General features: G+C 37.5%; 1 protein-coding gene across 3 annotated transcripts in view; it reads left to right on the forward strand.

Moving 5' to 3' along the window:
* Positions 1 to 23,585, forward strand: part of MYO3B (myosin IIIB) — a 195,323-nt gene that overhangs the window by 38,384 nt on the left and 133,354 nt on the right. For all 3 annotated transcript variants that reach the window (XR_005701618.1, XM_040069363.1, XM_040069364.1), the window contains exon 9: positions 7,789 to 7,934. Coding sequence is in view for 2 of the 3 variants with exons in the window: in XM_040069363.1 (XP_039925297.1) it covers positions 7,789 to 7,934 (146 nt within the window). In the remaining variant the exon portion in view is untranslated. The remainder of the gene's footprint in view (positions 1 to 7,788; positions 7,935 to 23,585) is intronic.

Here is a 23,585-nt window from a genome sequence, read left to right on the forward strand (position 1 = left end):
AGATACAGGAATTCTGTAATAATGAGTTAACCAGAGGTAAAATCTTGGGTCTGTTTTCCTATTTTCAGAGATATTTCAGATGTCACAGTATTATTTAAAGCTGTCTCAACTCTGTGTGTTGAATATTAGATACCATGCTGGCAGGAGGAAGTCACGATCAGTAAGGTTGCCCCACAGTTTCCTTTTCCCTTGCTGTATCAAGGCATTCTCCTGGGATAAAGTTCAGTACATCTGAGAGCCAGAATAAATTTCGAAAGTGTTGGAACAGTAGGTGACTAGCTTAAATTTTCCTTCATTTCTCGGTGTTCCTTTGTATTCTTTTTAAACTTGAAATCTGATCGGGTATGTGTGAAATGTCTAATCCTGAAACAATGAATAATATTTGCGTTGTTTCAGTACAAAGTTGTTTGTCTGCATAATCTAATGAAAAACTAACAAAACTACCTGGTGAAAAAGCACCCTAATAAGTAACTTGCATTAATATAGTTTACAAATATACAAAGAGAAAAATAGGATTTTGCAAAAACCTCACAGTAACTTTTCCGCTGAAGTCAATATTTATTACAATAAGGGCTGCATTCAGGTCTTAGAATTTGGGAAAAAAATAATTTAATTGTAAATACCTTTAATGTGTAACTAAATAAATACTGAGTTGGGAAAACAGCATAGAAAATATTATCCCGTCACGAACCTGGGCTTATTGAATCCCAAAATCATAGGTTTGGGTTGGAAGGGACCTTAAAGATGATCTATTTCCAAGTCCCCTGCCCTAGGAAGGGTCACCTTCCACTCAAGCCAGTTGCTCAGAGCCTCATCCAACCTGAGTTTAGATACTTCCAGGGATGGGGCATCCACAACTTCTGTGGGCAGCCTTCTGTTCCAGTGCCTCATAGTAAAGAATTTTTTCATAATATCTGATCTAAACCTGCTCTCTCTCACTTTCTGGCATCATGATTAATCAACAGTAAAATATTTGAAAATTCCACACATTTAAAGGGTAAAAGTAATAAATGCAATAAATAAATGTTAGAGTCGAAGGTAAGTAGCATTAAATAATTTGTCACATAGGTGATACTATATTAAGCCTAGGGTGAGAAGGAATTTCCCTCTTGACATACATTATGAAATTACATCCTGTTTTTCAGGAGGTTAAGATGCTGGGACACTGCAGTGTACTGGCAATTATTTTTAGGAAGTATTCGCTGTCCTCTCGAAATGCAGCACTGGCTTTGAGTGCAGCGCCTTGGTTCATGTGGAGCTAGCTATAGGCATGCCAGAGAGGAACTGCAGAAGTGTAAGTGGGGGAAGGTATGGGGGGAAGAGTGGGAATAATTGCTCTAAATAGATAGGGCAAGACTGCACGGATGAACTGAGAGACATAGAAGTGAAGTGATTTGCTTAAGAACTTACAGCAGGTCAGTGGCAGAATGTGGGGTAGAATTAAGTCTCTAAATGGCTGCACATCATTGAAATGCCTGTGACTCTGAGATGCCACCTTCTGAGAGCTGACTGGTGATTTTTAAAAAGATCTCTTTTTCTGAATACAGATTTTTATTTCTTTAAAGAAATGAAGGAAATTGCCTTTTCTGTCCTGATTTCCCCCCTTTCTTCTTTTTCTGTGACTCAAACTGAAGCTTTAACAAACTGCTGTAGTAAGGAGTTGTATTGAAGTTGCTTAAAATCCATAACAAAAGCAGTGGATTTAGAAGGCTGAACTGGAATGCAGAGGTTTCAATCTTTAAAGGACAGTACATACAAGAGAGGCAGAGAGCACAGTGGGACAGCACCAGCAAGCTCTCCCTCAAAAGCTGAGTCTAGCAGAATGCATCCCCCCTCCTTTGCCTCCAGGAGAGCTGACCTCCACCTGGGCTGGCATGGCAGGTGAGCAGTACATGGCAGCTGGAGGAAAGCTCAGGGAACATTGCCAGTAACATCGATGACATAGCCTTAGGAGTGTGAAGGGATGTGGAGGAGCTGCTTCTATTTTGTTTTAACAGCTATGGAGGGGTTGTAAAGCTTTCATGTAGGGTGTTTAAAGATTTAAAAGACAAATCAAAACAAGCCCAAAACATCAGAGCAAATCAGTTCAATACCACGTGGCTCTGCACCGAGTTGCCTACATGAAATGTGTTTACCTAGGAGAGTGGAGTTGGCTCTTAGTTTTCGCTTTTTTTGTGAAAGACCATTTGAAAATCTCTGTGAGGTGTGTAGTATATATACTTACTAGTCAGGAGCAAATCTGTGGATCAGAAGCAAAATGTGTCAATTGTTATGAGAAGTATTGAGTTTGTGATGATCTCATGGTATAAAAGCAAGATTTGTGTGCTTGAAAGCCTGTCTGTTTTTCCTTACTATATCCAAGAAAAGGTATTATGTTTCCCAACAAATGTAGCCTGTTGCCAGAGCAGTCTAATGGTCTCAGGAATATTTCCCTTGGGTGAGTTAAAAAAAAAAAATTGATTACTCGCAGATGGTAAAATTTAACTACTTGACATGTAATTAATTTACAATGAATCAATATTAATTGTGATAATTACTTATAGGACTTATTTTAAATGTTATTTATGACTTATTTGGGAGCATTTATAACAATGTAATAATTTTCTGATATACTATGGAAACATTTGTATAATGGTACAAAATAAGTGACTGAAATCCGAATAAGAAAATGCAGAAATATGGAACCAATTTCAATGGCAAAATTGAATCACGCTTGAAGAGTGGAAGGAAAAGAAGGAAAGAGGAGGTGATTGAGATGGATAAGTGTCTCTTTGGTTTGTCTAATTCAGTATCCCCAGTGCTGCTATGTGCTATCATGAGAGGCTTTTTTGGTTTTGGCACATAGGATTAGAAGAATATTTAATATTATATTTCCAATGTAAACAAAAGAAGTTGGGTTGTATAGTGTCAGATGCAGCCCAGAAGTTCATTTGGTTTATTTCACTTGACTGGCACAGCTGGCAATCTTGTTTTCCTTGCAGCAAGGGTAACAACTCAGCGCCACATTCATTTTCCACGCGCAGCGCTTCTCAGCAGTGCTCACACGCCCCATGAGCTGCTTGGCTGGCTCTGTCAGCTGAGCCCAGCACTCAGTCCAGCAGCAGCAGCCTTGCTAACTCTGCTCCTTCCTACGCGTGGCTCAGAGCGCTCACTGTGCAGCAGTCGTCTCCAGGTAGCACATCTGCCCTGTTATTAGTGTGTGCTTGCAGCTCTGCTTTGTACAGACGCTGTACATACTGAGGCAAAGTGAAAGTAAGTTCACTTCTAATAATTCTGGGTACACTTAAAAGGGTTTGATGTATTTTGCTTCACCGAAACATGTGTATGGCTTCCTCTCTCTGCAGACGTCAGTATGACCACTGTCCAAATAATAGGTAGTTCTGTGTATTAACTATTTTCCTTCTTTTGAAACCGCCTTTGGTCTGCTGCTGGGCTTGCTGAAATTCAGAGAAGTGCTTGTATTGATTTGAGAACAAGCAGAATTATATCTTTGAATATAAAGTTTTCTTGTCAGGGTATAAGTCATCTTGATTACTTCTGTGAATTTTTGTGTTTCTGTACAAATTAGAAATCACACAGAATGCCTAGGCACTGACTTCTCCAAATTCCCTCCACTTAGTGTGACTGATTTGTTTCTGTACTGTTTTTCCAGACCGGTGAATTCCCTATCCCCTAATTCTGTACCAGTGTGCCCCCCAGCACAATTAGAGTTGACAACTACCATCACACTTTCTGTTTCTCTATCTGGTGTTTGAATGCTTTTTAACCTACAGCAGTATGACTGGGCGTGAAATCATGACGAAATTACAACTAAAACAAAAGATGACGGCTTGTCTCCTTAGCAACCCAGGCCACTGTGTGCATGCAGCCAGCCCATGCTGAAGTGAAAGACTTGGTGTTTATTCTCAGGATGTTTACTAGCAAATCTCAAGATTAGCTACATCACCCCCTGAAGCTTTGCCATGAACATAATGTTTGCAGCAAAGCAAATTACGTCTTCTGTTTCACTTTTACTAGAGGGGAGGATTTTGCTGGATTTAAAGTTGGTACAAATGTGATGTCTTTGCACAAGGAAGAGAAAGGGAGTAGGATGTTCTTCAGTTTTAGATCATGTCTTCTGGGCTCTCTGTCTTCATGCCCCACTGAGCAGAGCAGGCCTCAGTAGTGCTGGTACTCTCAGCTCCAAAACTCCAACAGAAAGTAGAGATGTTTCAAAAAAAAAAAAAGTGTCTCTGAGTTCCTGATAGAGACAGGAATGTAATGGAAGATAGCTCAATGGCCTATTCCCCTTTTGTATTTGGCTTTTAGAGATTTTTGCTCTGCAGGGAGTAAGTAATGGTTTTCAAGGCAAAACTGGACTGGGGTATTCCCAAGGACATCTGGTTTGTAAACTGTGACTTAGAGAACACTCTCTTCTTCACATTGCAAGAGAGTGTTCTCTGCTAGTCAACACATAAAGCAAATTGCTGATGCACACCTTTCATCAAGGAAAAAAACTATAAAATTTGCTTTTTGCTTTTAAAATTGAAATTAGTGGCATCTGCATTTCTCTAGGGGCTACATAAGTTGGTAAGATTCTAATAATAAATTCCACAGAAATGGAATATTTGTTTCAAGCCAAAGTGATTGTTGAATGCATGTACATTCTACATACTGGATGAAGAGAGTAGTTCATTTTGTATTTTTTCTATTGTATCCAATTGTGAGGCCGGTCTCACTATTGTCAAGCTGACAGTCTAAAACATGCTGGTTTGTAAATCTACTGGCTGAATTTCTTTTTTATAAATGAATATATATTAAGGGGAATATTTTTTCTAAAATAATCTCCATAGCCTCTATAATAGAATGGAGGAGAATCTAATGGTGTCTAAGTCCCCTTGGTTAGAATGGCAGTGTTTTGCAATAGTGACATTATACTGCCATGTGCTGGGGGTGTGTCTCAGGTGTGGAGCAGAAGACACAAAGTTGTGTTATACATTCCTTTCTCTTTGGTAGGTCATACGCTGCAGAGGTGAAAAAAGCTCTAAGACTTATTAGTGTAGTTTGTTAAACTTTGTAAGACCAAGATGTGCAGCAGTTTTGTCATCATCCTGTAGTTAGAAGTAATTGTGACGTTGTTGTAGGGAAAATCACGGTGTGTTTGAATGTGGGAGGCCAGCTAAGTGTGTGGCATTGCTGATGAAGTCCAGTGGGACCTTGAGCAGCTCCTTCTTTTCCTTTTGAAAACCATCCTCTGCATCATAAAGTTTGAGAGCAAATAGACAAGTATTTGCCAAGGGCTCAGCACACTGATGAGACCCAGGCAACTTCCAAGGAAAGTAATCTCCAGGAAATGGGCTCTAACAGATGTTATACTGAGCAGATAAATATTTTTCATGTGTTAAAAAAGGAAGGAGAGCACAGTTGTTGCCAGAGGACACAAAAAGAATGATACTCACAGTCTGTAGTCAGAGCAAAAAGAAGGAAGTTTATTTCTTGACTTCAATTTATATAGATTCTGGACAATGACCAGGGATTGGGGAATAAGGTTGCTACCTCTCCAACCCCACTAGTCAAACTAGAAGTCCATCAATTGTCCCTCCTCTAAGGAGGAATGTGAAAACAATCACTTTGTTTATGTTACGATGTGTGAGAAACTCCACTACAAAAATGCAGACAATCAGAAGGCTAAAATCTCAGGGCAACACACAGTGAAGAAAGTTAGCCATATATGGATAAGCTTCCAAGTCATGGCCTTGGAAGCCAACTTGGATGATTTTTTTTGAGGAAATGTTAGTGAATATACAGCTGATTTGGGGAACTGTATAGAAAACCCCCCAAATAAACAAGAAATGTAAGCTTCCTCTTCAATCTCTGAGCAAAATTTCAGTGATAGCCTCTTCAGAATATATTATTTAAGTATCTCTGATGGATCTCTACACCGACTTCCCAAATTTTTGCATTTGATTTTTTTCTCTCACTCATGATATAAGAAAATGAAATTATCATAAAGGCCTCTGAAACGGGTGTGTTTTAAAACACTCTCCTTGAGCTGAGTAGAAGCTGTCTACTGTCCATATTTCATGAGATGGAGTGATCTCTGTGATGAGATCAAGACTATAGCGAACATTTTGAAGAACTAAAAATGATTCCAGAGGTTTTATTTAAGACATTCTGTTTAAGAAAAGGGATATGGAGAAATGATCTTTGTGTGACAACTTTGGAAAACACCGGATTAACTAAAAAAGCTCTGCCTCTTCAAGTTGAAGGAAAAAAATACCAGAATCCTCTTTTGCAGTGCTTACTTTCATTTTTCCCCTTTGTCTGGCATACTAAATGGAAAAATTGAGGAGAAAGAGTGATCTCAACACTTGTCAAAACATTAATAAAAATTTTGGAAGCATCTTCATCTTTCTTGACTGTTTTGCTCTAGGAAAAGAAAAGGAATTAACTGATATGCAACTTTAATGCGAACCTCCCCCCCCCCACCCCCCCCCCCCCCAAACATTTCAGTATTATTTTAAATGTGTTCAACACCCCTGATTTTTGATAAAATAAATGATGAGTGCACTTATTTGGGTCATGAGTCCCAAATAAGAGATGGACAATTTCTATGGGCCTGTTGAATAGGATCACTACCAGAGTCAGGAATGCCTTTGTTAGGTGCAGTTTACGGAGAAAGTAACTAAGGGGTTAAGATGGAATCAGCAGCTTCTCCAGGAAAGGGGTTTTTATAACAGGTCTCTGCCAACAGCTACTTGTGTTGCTGACTTGCATGTTGCAATCTGTGCAAAGCGTTGTTCTGAACAGAAACCCTAACACAGGAATTCAGAAGTAATGCAGAAGTTAAAAAAATATAAAATCTCTTCTAGAACATAGGTACAGCCACCTTAGGACACGTTCTTTTTTATCTTAAGTACAAATTTTTAAAGATACTTTTAAAAATATGAGAAAAAACATGGAAGTTTATACTAGCAATATACAGGGATCCAACAAATTTTCAAAGTAATTGTTTAGTTGATGTGATTTGGGAAGACAAACTTGAGACACAATTCCAAAAATCATAATAAAATACAGTGAAACTGCAATTTTTGTCTCATCCCTTTGTAAAGGTATGAGCTAAATTTAAACTTTGGTTTGAATCTCACATTTAGATTCAGCTTACATGAATAGTTTGTATTATAATGTGATCAGTGAGTTGGCTGGAAGTGTGCATTAAGTTTGTGATGTAAAACAGTTCTGGTATCCAAGGAGAGATTCTTGCTCACTTTTCTTAGAGAAGGTACATGGTATGTTACCTAAGAACTTTTTAAACTACTCAAATGCTGTGAATCCTAAATAAAACAAACAAAAAACAAAAAAGGTACAAATTACTGATGGAATATCCTTATCTAAAAACCAGCTGTGCAAAATGGTCTATCCTCATGAATAGTCATAGGAATTAATAAGAATAACATCAGTAGGGTTCTCTGCTATTACAATAGGTTTCTAATGTAAGTCATTCTTTCAGAGAAAGAATTTAGTATTGATGTTTGTTGTATAGATATTTGAAGCTTCCCATGGAGCCTAATGTATTATTTTTAAAAAAGAAAGATTATTTTTAAAGAAAGCAAACCTAAGAGAAGTTCTAAATTACTGTTACCTTTTTGTGGTGATTCTTCTGTCTGGTATATAGAAGCAAAAATTATATGGATTTGATAGCTACATAGCATTTTAGACATGACTCAGAAAAGTACTTTCATGTTATATTGGACAACATGAATTGTAAATTAGATTAACAAGTTGATTTTTCTGCTTCTCTTCTGATAGGTCATTGCTTGTGAACAACAGTATGACTACTCATATGATGCTCGGTGTGACGTATGGTCCTTGGGAATAACAGCTATTGAACTGGGGGATGGAGACCCTCCTCTATTTGACATGCATCCAGTGAAAACCCTTTTTAAAATTCCAAGGTATGGCACTAGATGGCTCTCTTCACTCACTAGTTCGTTCAAAGGCAGTCTAGGCAAAGGAGAAATACTGGCAAATGTTTGTGCTTCAAATCCTGAGAATCTCTTCTAAAAAAAGACAATAAAAAGCTGTTAATTTTTTTTTTTTTCAGTCTGGCTTCTAAAATAATTTTTATTTAGAACTCCTTGAAATTATAAAGACTTACTTATTTTATTCTTACCTTAGAATATAAAATCATATCATATCCAGGTACCTTCCTTCCTCTTAGCTACTACTGATGAGAACATTTATTTCAAATGGAGAAGCCAACATTTGTAACTGTTAAATAATGTTTTCAAATGTTATTCTCTTAGAGTCTTAGGCTTGTTTTGCTGTAAAAGAAAAACATACAATTTTGACAGTGCTATGAAGCAGCCTGGCAGTTTCAGCAAGCTATAGTCATAATTTATTTTTTCATTTACCTGAGGATGTTAAAATGTGAAGATTTGGATTGTCATCCATGGACAATCCAATATGAATTATATTAGATTGGATATGAAAAAGGGATATAAATTTCTTTCTATATAAAGTAATTTAAATTAGCTGTATTATTTCATACTGTCTCTATTTGATTTCATTTGTTTTCATTTCATTGAGTCTTCCTGAATAAGTTGAGATTGACAGTGTAAAATAGAGTTTAGCAACAGAACAGTTTTAATAATAGAAGAAATATAGAAATTGTCCATCACTGATTAGACTGGCACGTACTAGTCTTTTCCACATTTTTGCTCATGAAGAATCACCACTGACTTAACAGTTTAAAACCTTCAGCAATACAAGTGTTTGACCTTTTGTTATCTACACAGTTATCACAGGCTTTTAAAATTTCGTCTGATTGCAATTTGCATTTCTGATTAAGTCTATTTATATGCAGATGCAGTTGTGCTGGGTTCTGGCTCATACCGTTATCTCCTTCTCCCTAGCTCAGACATAAGCTACCACCACTCTTTCCAAAATTATTCATACTGAAGCAGGAGTTGATCTTGTTGCCTTATCATGAGTGTAAAACGGGTCCAGGCAGTTAAGGCAAGGGAGGCTTCAGATTACTAAAGCAATGTCTAAAAATTTTATCAGTGCTCAAAACAGTTTAAAAGGACAGAAGTGTTACCAAAAGTAAGAGCAAGCAGTAGGCAGATACATAAAGTAGGGCTTGTAGGGTCTTTGATTTCTGTCTACAGACTACCTCTTTCTCTGTGTGCTGTTGCATCTCTGTATGACTTAGCAAAACAAAGGAGAATTATCTGTCTGATTAATCAAATAATGTGTGCATTTACCAAATCAAATACTATCAGTTTTTAAGTTGAGATATTTTCCTCTGCTGTGCATTATATGAGCTATAGCCCCACTGCTTCTAACTATGCATTCTTATTAGATGAAGTGAACCGGGATGAGTGTTTGAAATCAATTCAGAGGGATAGCAAATATGACAAAAAGGTGCATTCCCCTCTTAGAGTAGCTTGACAATTCAGGAGCATTCTCAGAGCAGTTCCTGGTAACTAGGCTGAAATGCACACATTTTTAACAGCCTTTTCAACATGAGCATTGAGGCTCTTCTCAGACTGGAAGTTTCGTCTGAGCACTGGATGTTGAGTGTGCAGCAGTGGCACATAGAAGCATTGGAGCTCACCTTCTGAGACTGTTCAGTCCAAAATCCTCTGAGCACAGTTACGGTGTGACTCTGATGCCCTACAGTCAAGCTCCATTTTATTTGGAAGTGCAAAAAGCTTCTGCAAATAACAAACAATAAATGTAATGGGTAATAGCAAGCAGTAAACATAATGGGCTATTGATTAATTGATTTTTGAATGTGATTTCTGTATACATTCTCCCAGGAAAATTTTTTGTTGATTGGGGTGATTTGACTGTAGTAATTTTTTTGTTGATTGGGGTGATTTGACTGTAGTTTGGAGAAGAGGTGACATTGCTGTTTACAGTAAAACACTTAGATGTCAGTCAGAGAGTTATCAAGAATTAGTTCCTTGTTCGCTTATATTCTTCACTCCAGATGATTCATATCTTTCTATTTATACTGCCTTCTGTGTACTAGATTGGTCTATTTTCTGTGATGCTAATTTCTTTACATTAGCAGAAAACTTGGCTGTGGTTTTCAAGTTTTGTTATCAAGCACTGTTTAATAATCTGTTCTCAGGAATATTTTAAAATGTTGGTAATGGCAAAACTGCCGAAACTAGATACAGAAATCTCTTTGTGTGTTTCTGTAGACTTCTTCCATTCTCAAATAGTTAAGTTTCTATGTCAGTTTAGTCACTGGCTCTTTTTCTAGTGAGAGCCAATTGTACTTTTAGCCTTGGCACTGAGTTTCAACATAGTGAGCAGCAGAGCTAGACCTTAGTCTTAAATGAGTATAGTTTAAATCAATGAGTCTTTACTTCGACTTTACAGGATTTGAATCAACCATTAGATGAATAATTTTGTACTGGCAGTCAGAGCAGTTGCATACCCCCAAGATCTTTAGAGACATCTTCCTGTGTAGAACTCAAGGATTTCTGTTAAACTTTCTTCCTCCAGATTCTCATCTGCGTTATGTAACTTGGACCAGGGATGGACTAATCTCCAGACTGAGTAGCTCAGAGGTCGGCAGAGGAGCACATCTGTGGGTACACCATAGAGTCCCAAGATGTGTTATATGGCATTGTGGGAAGAGGAGGCCTCTTATGCCCAATTAAATTCAGATTTTCTATCACTGTGTCAAGCAACATAAACATAATTGGGGACTGAATTTATCTCAACAAAGTAGCTTACTTCTAGAGGACAGGTGAGCCCTCAGAAATTACTGAGTACTTCAATTTGACCATGAGAAAAAAGCGTGATCCCACTGTGCTGCACTTCCCTCAAGCCTGACTAGTGTTTTGCAATAGGAGGTGCCGGATGCTAAATGTTTTTGAAAATACTTTTTTTTTTAAGGTGTCTAAGTATTAACTTCATACTTTTGATAATATGGCCTGAGCTGTGACCCAGATCTTCCTGTGGTTAAACACTTTACTTGTCCTACAAAAAATGTAGTGTCTGCAGCAAATACCTGATAGTAAAAGTGGAGTGAAAAAGAAAATACTAATTAATTTTTAAGTCAGATGTTTCATTAGACTCTGGACGTTATTTCTATGTAGATTATAGATTTAGAAGAGAAGGGGATACAAGTTCCTGGACTAATGCAAATTTTAAAAAAACCTTTTATTCATGAACATTTTGTTGTATGATACTGTTTGCAGTATCTTGGAAACAGTTGTGATAGCATGTGCATGGGACTTTTCTTAAAACTGCTAATGAGAAGGAAGCATTAGCTTAGAGCAAATGTTAATGTTCTGTTTTGTGATAATGCACATATTCTCTCTCATCAAAATGGATTCTTGGATCTAACTAATAAATCTCCTGAAAAGGGACCTCCAGTGCCTAGAGATAAGAGATAAATCATACTGAGAAGACACTGAACCATGAAATTATTCTGTTAACATGTCATCTGCCTAGAATATATTTTCAAATTTCCAACAGAAGGGTCTAAATTATGAAAGGAAGGTGGCCTAGCAAAGTTGGTAATTTGGGAGTTGATACTTTTAACCTCTTCCATCTGCTGTCACTACTTAGTTGTGTCGGTTTTGGCAAAAACATTACAAAATGAAAGATTCTCAAATACCATTACACCTCAGCATTTTGAAGTAAATTAGGTCCATAAATTCTTCAAACTAAGTTTTCTTGTGAGAAATGTTACGTCATATCAGTACTATCTCTTAAGGTACCATGACAAATCACTGGCAATTATTTGAAATTTTGAAAAGTAGTGACTATAAAAAACAGTGGGGCAAAGAGGAGATAAAGATGGTATACTGTAGTCTGAAAAGGGTGGTGGGGTGTATGTACCAGTGTAAAGTGAAGATTTCAGATCATGTTGCAAAGATCCTGTTTTTCAGTATTGGTCTCTTCTGTAGTCATTTATAGTGTTTTTTATAGGGACATGGTAAAGAGTAATTTTTCTAGGTTATACTGACAGCTGACACTAACAGAAATTAAACCAAATTCTCCTCTCATATCTATCACTCAAGTGTTCTTCTGAGAGCAGTGGAAAGCACCTGTTTTAAAATTAATTGGTGATAAGAAATGGCTATTTGGTTTTCTAACTTACAAAATTTGAGAATTAAGTAAAATTTCATTTAAAATTATTATGGCCCATGTTAAATAGCCAGGAATGGAATGCAATTCAGCTTGTGAGTAGTCATTGAATGGTGCAGTTCTTCACCTGTGTTGTACTGTGTTGAGATTTACAGCTCTTGGGAGTACTTATTAGTTTGATTTTACTGATGTTTGACTGCTTCAGCAGCTGACCTGCATCCAGCAGGATCAAACCACCTCCTACCCCACTGCAACTTCGTCTTCATGGTAGTTTGTCCATAGGCAGTATCTTCGTACTTTCTGTACCACCATACACTCACCTTTTATGTTGGAAAATAAACTCTGAAGAAGTTCTTCAAGAGTACTCAATGACCGTCATTTTTAAGATATGACCATGTCAAGAGAGAGAATAGATAATAGAATGTAACTTCAGTAGATAGGGTGACTGTGGGACAGCCCCTTGCACCTTCACCTTGCTTTGTTGTATATGTGTGAGGCATCTGGTGTACTGCAGGTAGTTTCATCCAACTGAACCTTGCTTTGTTGTATATGTGTGAGGCATCTGGTGTACTGCAGGTAGTTTCATCCAACTGAACAGGTAAGATCCGTTACAGGGACATTTTAAACACTGACATTTTATAACATAGCCTTTCATATTGCATACTTTTCTCTAATTTTGCCATCTGCATTGGTATTGACGTGACCCTGATGTATCATGTAGCATACACTTTTACTGCTGTTGCTTGGAATGGTAAAGAAACACAAGTATGTGTTGTAGGACAATAAAGCTGAGAGTTGATTGCTTTTGTAAAACAAAATCCAAAAGAATTAATACAATTGTAGTTACTTAATATGAAGTGTTTAAGATAATTAAAGGAATATGCTGAAAACCGTCTTATGATAAATAATTTGACATTAGGAATAGAAGTGTCAGAGCATAATGTTGTTTATTTCTGAATAGGAATGTGAAGTGCAGTTACAGCAATGTGAGTTAACTACTTCAGAAGACCAGATTCTGCCTATGGTTATAGGTAGGGCATTGTGGTGTCTGTAAAAGCTATGTTTAACTGTCTGAGGAATGCACTGACTTTTATGCAATATTTTATTGTGTGATACATTGGATCTCTGTAAGTTTGCGATTGTATTTTTATAGAAAATTCCAAATACTAAAAATGTAAGGTGACACATTACATTTAGTGAGTAGAACTAAATGTCCTTGGGATTCTCCTTAGCTGGTGTATGAATAACAAAGCAATTTAAAAACAGTCTATCTCTAGGTGAAGAAAGAGATGGGTCTGTGACTAGGCACTGGAAAGACCACTGCTAATTCTTCAGGATGTTACAGACTTGTCTTACAATCTTGTACTGGTGAAAGATGACTAGATTTTCAAAATTATTTAAATTCCCAAATGTGTCATTGGCTAGGTAGTGGAATTTCCAAGAAGCACTTTGTGTTTTATTTCTCTTACAATGCTTTAAATCTCCGTTCTGTGTTTGATTTTTTCCAAAGAGTTCAGGATCACTGGTTTCACAGCAAGTGAAGCATTATGTGTTTTTGAAAATGTCAGAAAGTGTGTGTGCTTGGCTGTATTTTCTTCCATAGAATCCCAGAATGGTTGAGGTTGGAAGAGATGTCTGGAGGTCATTTTGTCCAACTGTCCCACTCAAGCTGAGTTTTCCGTAGCAGATTGCCCAGGACGGTGTCCGTACAGCTTTGATTATGTGCAAGGATGGAGACTCCACAACTTGTCTGGGCAACCCATACCAGTTCTCAGTCACCCTTACAGTGAACAAATGTTTCCTGATGTTCAGGCTGAACCTTCTGAACTGTGTGCACATTGACTCTTGCGCTGTCACTGAGCACCACTGAAAAGAGCCTGGCTCAGTTTTCTTTGCACTCTCCCTTCACGTGTTTCTATATTGATAATATCTCTTTTGAGCTTTCTCTTTTCTGTGCTAAACCGTCCCGCCCGTCTCAGCCTTCCCGCACGTGAGAGGTGCTCCAGCCCCCTGATCAATCCTGGTGCCTTTGCTGGGCTGTTTGCAGTAGCTCTGTGCCTCTCTGGTGCTGGGGAGGCCAGAACCGGACCCAGTGCTCTCCGTGTGGCCTCACCAGGGCTGGTGGAAAGGAAAGGCCGCCTTTCTCAGCCTGCTGCCCACACCCCTCCTAATGCAGCCCAGCTCCCACCAGCCTTTGTTACCACAGGGGCACAGAGCTGGCTCATGTTCACCTTGGTGTCCACTGGAACCCCCGGTTCCTCTGGTGCAAAGCTGCTTTCCTGGTGGGCAGCCCCCAGAAAATACTGGTGCAGGGCCCTGCACTGCTTTTGCTGAACTTCTGAGGTTCCTGTTGGCTGTATCTCCAGCCTGTTGAGATTCCTTCCCTTTGGATGGCAGCACAGCCCTGTGGTGTATCAGCCATTCCTCACAGGTTGGAACATGAGCAAACTTCCTGAAGGTGCACTGTGGCTCATCATTAATGAAGATGTCGAATGGGACGGGACCATTTTTACACCTGCAGTACACCTCTAGTGCTGGATGTAGGTGTTTGTATGATTTGGCAGGACATGAATTAGGTCCATGGGGAAACAGTTTCATGCTATGAGGACAAGGTATTTTAGTACTGTTACTATCCTTTTGTCTCAGAGTGTGCAGCAGTGCCAAAAGACTTAAGGGTGAGGGCTCTGCCGTTATAAGGATGTATGGGACCTACTAACTACTAATTCATTCATAGCAGGTATATGAATTGGTAAAAAGTCAAATGCATCCTTGGGTTTGAACTCCAGATTCGATGGATTTGTGCCAGGGTTTAACAGAGTAATGGGTAGTAAGTACTGTTACCTTCATGATATCATCTTTACTTAAAAAGCAGAGAGCTATTTCTAAGACTGTACCAAGTATGCATCTATAACTGGGCTTTTAAGTCTGGCAGTAGATCTAGAAATTGAAGTGTATGCAGTTAGCAGCTATATCATAGCAAAATGGAGTCTGTTTTCCATTTACTTTATGACATTTTAATATATTTGAGAAAGTGGTAGAATATTATTTTTATATATTACATAAGATAATAGGGAGTCAGCCCTAAAATTAAATCATCTTGGTGCAAATTCCCTCCTTTCTTTCCTTTTACTATTCAGTTATCACGTACCTTACCTACAACTGCCTGTTTCTCATTGATTTTGTCTTTCTCTTCCTTTTTGTAAGTCATTTACAGATAGGATTTGATTTTGTAAATGCGCTCTTTGTTCGTATGTATTCATAGCCTAATTTCAGCAAGTAATTGTAATTTGTGCTCTGTGGCTTGCTGTTGAATGGTCTGTTGTAAGCATTTACTGTTTCAGCTGTTAAGGAGGACTTCACCTGCACAGTATGCTTCTGATTTTTGATTCATTAAGAGTCTCTCCTCCAACTGGCTTTCTCATGAATAGAAGGGTATTGTTTTATAGGTATATTCTTTTGTGCTTATTTAAAACCGACTGTTTCACCAAACATTTCCTGCCAGTATAGTTGTTGCTAGAACACAGAAGAGCTAAAATGTATGCAGCTGAAATGAATTCATCAGGAAACTTGAATAATTGTGAAAATAAACATGCTCTGCTCTCAACCATTTTCTAAGCAAATAACAGAGTCACTTCTGATGCTCTGCGTTACTCTCTGTGCTGCACTCAACTGCCTCTGAACCCTGAGATGCCTGACAGATGTTTTTAGTGACTCCATATGCAGTTAATTTCGTGCATTAAATGCACATAAACTGTTTTAGTCATCCAGTTTCTAAAGTAAATTATTACTTTTCAAAATCCATTGCATAAGTAATAACAGACTGCTAAGATACTGTGAATGCCATTTTGTTTTGCTCTAGTGGAAAATTTCTTGCTGACAAGGTCAAGCCTTGCAATCTGAGAGCAGTCATGTGATGAAAGGCACATCCAGCAGGAGCAGAGGTGGGAGATGGACATCTACTGTTGTCTCCTTCCTCCTCCTTCAGAGGATTTGAAATATGGTTTAGTTAGATTTAGAGCATAGAGCTGACCTACCAAGTCTTGCTTTTATTATTGTAGACTAAAAGTATGTTAGTTTTAGTGTGCTTTCAAAACTGCTCCCTGTTTCTTGATAGGACAACAGTAGTTAACAGCATTGTCTGTAGTTGTCTTTTGGCAGTAATACTGCCAGTGTAATCCTTACACAGAGTACATACTGATTTTCAAGGAGATTCATGCTATGGTGCACAGTAAATTGGGGGTTGCAATGGAGAAGATGTAGCTTGGCTGGTTTTTATTTCTAGTGCAGCAAAATACTTGTGCTCTGCATTTAAAATGAGTTTGAAGATTGTGAGAAAATACAATAGTTAACAACCAATTTTTCACCATTTACCCCAGAGAACAGCTATCTTTCAGGTAGATGGCTCACATGTAATACAGCTTTGCCTTAATACATTTAGTGTTCGGGTATTCTTATATGATTGATTAATATACATTGTTATAGAGATAAATTCTTAGGATAAAAGCAGTTAAGATAATCTAGGAGTCAAGTTGCTCAGTAAAGAGCTAGGTAGCTATATTTTCAACATACAAGCCTAAATCATTGCCCGAGGTTGCTGAGAGGCTGCTGATGCTTAATAGATAGGGTTTAGATAGATTACCTGCAGTACTAAACAATTTACTGGGAACAGAAAATGGGCTTCCAATACAGTCTAGAAATGAAACATCACAATTATTTGAGGTACTCTGTAACCTTGGAAACAATTGGGAGCAGTGACATCAGCAACAATTATGTGCTATTTTGTCTTCAGTTTATCACCAAGGTAACCAGAGCAGGTTTCCCTGCTTGAAATTTTAAGAGTGTCGTGGTCTGGTATAAAGTGAACATTCATGGAGCAGACTACTTAGGGTCTGTTAAAATTACGTCCTACTTCCCTTTTAAAATGTTTCTTAAGCATTTAAATTGTGAAATTCATGTGTTTGTTTGGGGTTTTTTTTCCTCCCCCCTCCCCCTGCCCCTTTTTTTTTTCTGTGAAACAGCTGCAGGCGAATAAAGCCTCAGTTACTGTGCTAAATTCTCTAAATACTGGAAAGAAGGAAAATTTATCTCCTTATCATTTCCTTTTTGTGGGCCCCAAATACCAAGTATTGCAACTGCACACAAAGGCTGCAAATAGCACAATGTTATTTTTGGGTATGGGATTTACCCACAATGGATGACACATGATATTCCCACACTGAACTTCCTTGAGGGGAGCTCTGCTTTGAAGTCCAGTTTCACAAGAGACTTGTATTCAGTGCTGCCAGAGGAAAATGCTGGATGAGTAATTCCCTCAGACTTCCCGGCTATCAAACATCCGTAGTCAGCCTACCTTACCTTGTGCTTGTGCCACATGATAACCATCTTCATCCTTAGTCCAGAGGGGTGCTTGGCTTTTTGCAGTGGATTTGGAAAAGGTGATGTTTGAATTCAAATGTTGTTGCACGGTAGAAAAACCTGTACTCCCCTTTTTAATTGCTTTCTGATTGGAAAGTTATGTGGTGTGAGAGCCATAATGCTGACAGGCAGGTTACTCACACCATACAGTCTCTCGTGTGTGTGACTAAATTTTAGTGAGAGGTATTTTATATGAAATGGTGATAAAGCTTATCTGTCAGTCAGGGAAGAAAAAGAGGAGACTGCAAAAAAGTTGCTTTTTTTTGAAGTCTGGAACACTGTCTTGGGTGAAAGCCATATCAGTGCTATAAATATTCATTCATGAAACTTTAATATTTTGCCTGTGATGTCTTTCCCTGTAAAACATTTCCTTTTTCTTCATGTGTCTTTATGCCTAGATTGCTGCCCATGCAAAATACACACTTGTGTCTGTTGTATTACCGTGCTTTTCACGTGATTTTGCAGGGCCATTGATGTGCAGGCAACTTGCCATACTCGTGCCTTGGAAATACAAGTTAGAACTTAATGTTTGAAGGAAAGTAATAAAATTCTGTTCTGGTTTGTAGTGCTGTCCTAAAGAAGTGAAACTTCATTACACGCCATTAGCCTTTTGGGGTTCCAAAATAAACTTTATAGCCTATGGTTAATATTGGAGTTCAGTAGCCCACATCATTTATAATGAATTGAGCCAAGTAAATTAAATTAGATTTTTGCAAGAAAAAAAAGTCTCCTCACATAGTTTGATATTGCAGAGTGAATAAGACACCTTGTACATTTCACTGTTCTGGGGGTTTTCATGGGATGTAACTGAAAAACAGATGCCTTTTTTCTGTTCAAAATAGAATATTCACATTCATATTTATAAAGGAATTAATATTAAAATTCTATCTGGCTGATAGAAGCAGAAGAAAAATAAAGTGAACTTTTTAGATAGTAGCCACATTCTAGCAAGACTGTAATTATCCTTAGGATTGTAATGAATGTATGTTGGTTATTTTTTATAATAAAAAGTCACCAAATGCCTATGTGCTTTGCTCTCTAAAGTAATTTTCAGAAATATACAATAAAAAGTAATCACACTATTTGCAAACATATTTGGTGAAAAGGAGCTGTGCTTTGAAAGGTATCGATTTGCTTGTTGCAGTTACCAGTTTGATTAATGTTAAGATTTTAAGCAGTATATTTAATCATTAGTCATGATTAGTGCAGTAATAATGCACTACACATAACTGCACATTTACTATTAACAATTAGTGGCTTATATTTCTTTCCTATCAGAGATATAGTCATAAGTAGAATTCATAAAATTTTTAAAGAAATATTTATTGGACTAGGCATTGGTTATAAATCTTTATAACTACAGCATTCAGGGAGTTAATAATTACTTCAGTGGGTTTATTTCATGGTCATGAAACGCCATTTAGATTTCTGTTGTACTGCAGTTTCTCCCAAGAGTTCCTACAGAAGGTGCAGGTTTCCACAACTGTCGTGAGGCCAAGGAAAAACTCCCAGGCAAGACTTTAGATAGTGCATTCTCTGCAGGGAGGCCACATTTTACATATGAACAAACTGGACTCTAGTCTCTTTAAATGACTTTGCAGTGCTAGGTTCCAAATGTTACAGTGCTGTTTGAAGAAATAGCAGGCAGGGAATGGAGAAAGGATAAAAAAAGAGGGGGAATGTGGTAAATAATGATGAACGTTTGGTGAAATGGCCTGTAAGTTGTTTCTGTGCTAAGGTTCAGTATTTATATATGGCTAAATGTGATCTTGGGAGTGTAGGGATGCAAAGCAATGATCATGTTCAGGGGCTGGGTTTCAAAGTGCTGACTTTCATGATAACTAGAGTCCTTACTGAAAATTGACTGAAAATGAATTTGAAGTGTGAAGACCTGACAAAATAAAGCCTTGAGAAACCTGAACTGAACTCATTGATGATCCTGCTTTGAGCAGGAGGTTGGAGTAGAGACCTTTTGAGGTCTTTTCCAGCCTGGGTTAGTCTGTGCTGTGGGGAAAAATGTTCACTTCATCCATATAGGGGTCAAAGGAGGAATTTAAGTAGTAAACGGGATAAATTTACTTACTTACCCAGTCTAAAGAAACAATTACAGGACGAATTTGTCTAGTGTTGTTAGTAACCCTTAAAAATTGCATTGAAAGCATACAGGTATAAAGGTATAAAAGGTTTGAAGAGTGAAAAAAAGCTGGTAGAACTTATCAAAACCAAGTGAATTTTCCAAGGCAGGTGCAATTATTTTTACAGAGGTCTATATTTGCTATATTGAAAAAGTGTCAAAACTCTTATAGTGTATCCAAAAAAAAATTAGAGGCAACTTGAACATGGCCCTGCTTTTCTATAAGATGTCTAAGGCATAAAATCTTTAAGACTGGCATTTTAATTTACTTGGCAAATTAATGTTGAGATCCCATGAATGAAAGCTGTATTTACCAAAAAAAGAAAGAAAGAAAAAAAAAAAAGGTCTGTGAGAACAGAGGGAGCAACTCTTGTGCTTTGTACTCTTAGAAAGGGAGCACTCACTTTTCTTTCTGAACAAACCTTTCTTCAGTAGCTTGGTGAGTGACAGGGGAAAGGAACATTTCTCCCTTTGAGTGAGTTGTTATCTCTGCTCTGGCCTTCAGCATCACAGTCTCTGAGAGCATTAGGAAAAAAATAGGAGTAACATCTTTCATCTTTCTACCTGGCTGACTAAAGTGATTGACTTTATGCAGTTTAGTTTGGTAAAATTAGCTAAAATGTAACTGCTAGGTTTCTTCATTCTCAGTGTAGTTATATCAGATTCCCTCTGACCACACTGTTCACATATTAGTACAAGAGCTGGATAAAGATGTTTTGAATTCCAGTAAGGTAGATTCATTGGGCAAGTTGATGATCCATGATCTGTTGCCAGCTTACAAACATGTCAGACTTTTAGAGCATGCAGCATCTGCTTGAACTGTCTGGGGACACAAAAATAACAGAAAATGTCTTATATTGCAACAAAACCAAGAGATCTGGCTAAGTGTAAATTTCTTCTTTGTTTAGCCATTCAGTATGTTACTTAAAGTTGAGGGCTCATGTAATTTTAACAAGTATGTTAACATTTTAACAATCACCTTAGTTACTCAAAATTAATTACTGAGAGGAAAATCAGGAAGGAAGGAAGAATTGTGTTCCATATTATACCCTCTACTTTTATTATAGAGTATTTTTACTTCTCTGTCCTACTTTAGCCTTTGGGGATTTTGGTTTCTTTGTCTTCATCATCTTTTTTGTCTCTCATTTTTACTTTTTGCTCTTCTCACTTTGTTAGTACTTTGATATTTTTCCCAATCTTGGCGTTGTCGTGTCTTTCCTCTTGCCAAATGCTGCTTGCCATCTTCAAAATGTCCTATGTGTGTCATTTACCATTGCTTCTTCCAATTCTTCATTTTCTCTGAATTTTTAAGATTATCCAGGAGATCTTTCTTTTCAGAGCTTACCATAGAATATTCAGCATGAGATGTGGGTTAAATCTTGCATTAAAAGAAAAAAAATCATCCCTCTTGATCTTCATGTGTTCCATGATGTTTTAATATATCAGCTCTGTAGTGGTTTCTTTGGTTTCTTATTGCATCACTAATTGCTTTGCTACACATTACGTGCATCATTAGCAGTTCTTACCTTAAGTGTGTTTTAACTACCCTTATCCTTTCCTAGATTTCCTAGCTTATGTGAGCCTTTTCCCAAGATATTTTCCATGGTCAGTCCAGCTCTTTCAAGGAACACATGAGTTTTACGTTAGTGTCTTTACAGATTTATTGGGATACAGTCCTACTGTATTATTTAGTTCTGCATAAGAGAGGGTTTATTTGAATTGCAGTCATGGGACCTTTTTGGTAATGAATGAATTTTTCATGTTTTTCATACTGTGTTTATTAGTCTTCACCCCAGTTATAATCTATGAGTATTCATAAGCCATACAGTTTGGTGGGTTTTTTTTAAACAGACAAAAAGTTTAACTGTTTTAGAATACAGCTTATTGGATGGAATAGGAGAGGGAACAAATAAATTTCATTCCACATACAGTGCTCTTGCTCAGAAGGCATATTACCTTAAACGATAATTCCTTTTTTAAAAAATGGTACTCTCACACATCTTGTACGTTTCTTTAGGTTTCAGCATTTATTCAGTCTATTGCTTCAGAATATTTATAGTGATCCTCCTAATGATCCATTCAAAGTATGCCACCATTAACTAATGTTACTCCCTCTACAAGTATTTATTTCTGAACTAGACTGGCAGAGCTATCAGAATCCCAGTTCATACAATACTAAGCTGAAAAACATAAGTAAAGTTTGAGTCATAACATACAAAGGAGGTGTAAGCCTTACTTCCTTGAAAGTGTAGGGTTTAAGTCCTTGCTTTCGCTCAGTGTAATGATTGAATTGAGTACCAGCCATATCAATCATGTGGTAATAAACTTCTTCTATGGCTTTACTGTTAGGCTTATTTTTATTTCTGTAGAGCTTCAACTAAGAATTTTTTTTTTTTTGTAAATTGGAAGGATCATAAGGTGTCTTCCTCTTTGAAAAGAAGAGATAAATTAGTGAAAGAAATTAAGGTAAAGAAGCAAAAGTGGAAAAACCATTTGTGTGGTTTTATGAAGCAAGTTGCCCTTTTCATAGGAGCAATGTAGTGAAAACATTTTATTGTTGATGGAAAGAAGGCCCCAAAAGCATGTCTCAGTGAGCTGAAAAGTCACAGCTATCCTGCGTTACCTTGTGTCCAGGGCAATATGGAGCCTAATGGAAGAGTCACCATGGCACGAGAGGGCCTTTGCTCTGCTTAGCCCTCCTGGGCAGAGGGAGATCTCAGCAGGAGCGCAGGACGGTGGTACACTGTTCCATGGCAGACTCCAAATGGTCTACTTCTTCCCTTGGCAATCTTCCTATGCCTAAAAGAAACAGTTTGTAGCATCCCTCTGTGTCTTTCTTGAGCCAACTTTTAGCTTTCCAAGAGTGGATTTGCTTCACTGCTTTCAGGCAGGTGTCCTACTCAGGCCTCTTAAACTGGCTGATCTACAGTGGGAGTGTGAAACATGCACAATTCAGGAATTGACCTTAGAAATTTATCTGTGGGATTTTCACATTCAGATATAAAAAGATATTTTACTTCCCCATAAATTTCTACAAATATGCTGTGTAACTGCAATATTTTAATATTCCAGCTACAGAAGTGTATTGTCTAGACACCACCATATGTATTTCAGTCAGGCACAGAAGTATTGCTGTCCTATTTCATTTCTTTGGCAACTGACATTCTACTGCTTTGCAAATTCGCAGAGCAATGATTTTAATAGAAAAGCAAAATACTACATTGCACTAAAAATGAGAACTGGTTATAAATATAAATTGTTACTATTACTTCCCCTGTTTCAATTGCTCTTAATTTGCTTGTGCCTCTTTAACTCTCTGAAACTTCTGTGAATAAATGAGATAACAAAGCATAATTATAAGTCAATTATGCTAAATTTTTGATTGGAAGTTTGACCACTGGAATGCAAAGCTGTGTGTTTTCACCTCCATACAAAAATGTTTCTGAAATGAAACACTTGTTTCTGTCTCAGTGAAGCCAGAAACTGAAACTGGAAACTGAAGAATAAATGACAGAAATAAATGATGCCTTGTCAGGTTCTGAAAAAGGCTAATAAAACCTTGCAGCTGCCAAATCTGACTGAAACCAGTGGCCTGTGAATTGCAATGTTCAAGGGAAAAAGTCAAAGATAATCCAGATGTTCCCAAGCAGAACAGTTTGCAATACTTTTTCATCCATTTTCTTTCTGTTTGTATGGACTAAAAAATTACATAACTGATATTTGGTTTAATACATTTTCTGAAGTTTCTTATTTGACCTTCAAGATAATTTAGTGCGGTTAGCACGTTATTTCTGTCCATACTCATTACTTTAAAGGTGGCATTTATCAGATACATACCATTTTAAATCACAGATTGTTCATGTGATGGAGATTTCTTAGAAACCTTCTTTTGACAGCCTGTTTAAAGTCTTACTGAAGCATCTTTCTTTTGGAAATGCAT

Source organism: Hirundo rustica, chromosome 7 (assembly GCF_015227805.2).
Source record: "Hirundo rustica isolate bHirRus1 chromosome 7, bHirRus1.pri.v3, whole genome shotgun sequence".
NCBI classification, from domain to species: domain Eukaryota; kingdom Metazoa; phylum Chordata; class Aves; order Passeriformes; family Hirundinidae; genus Hirundo; species Hirundo rustica.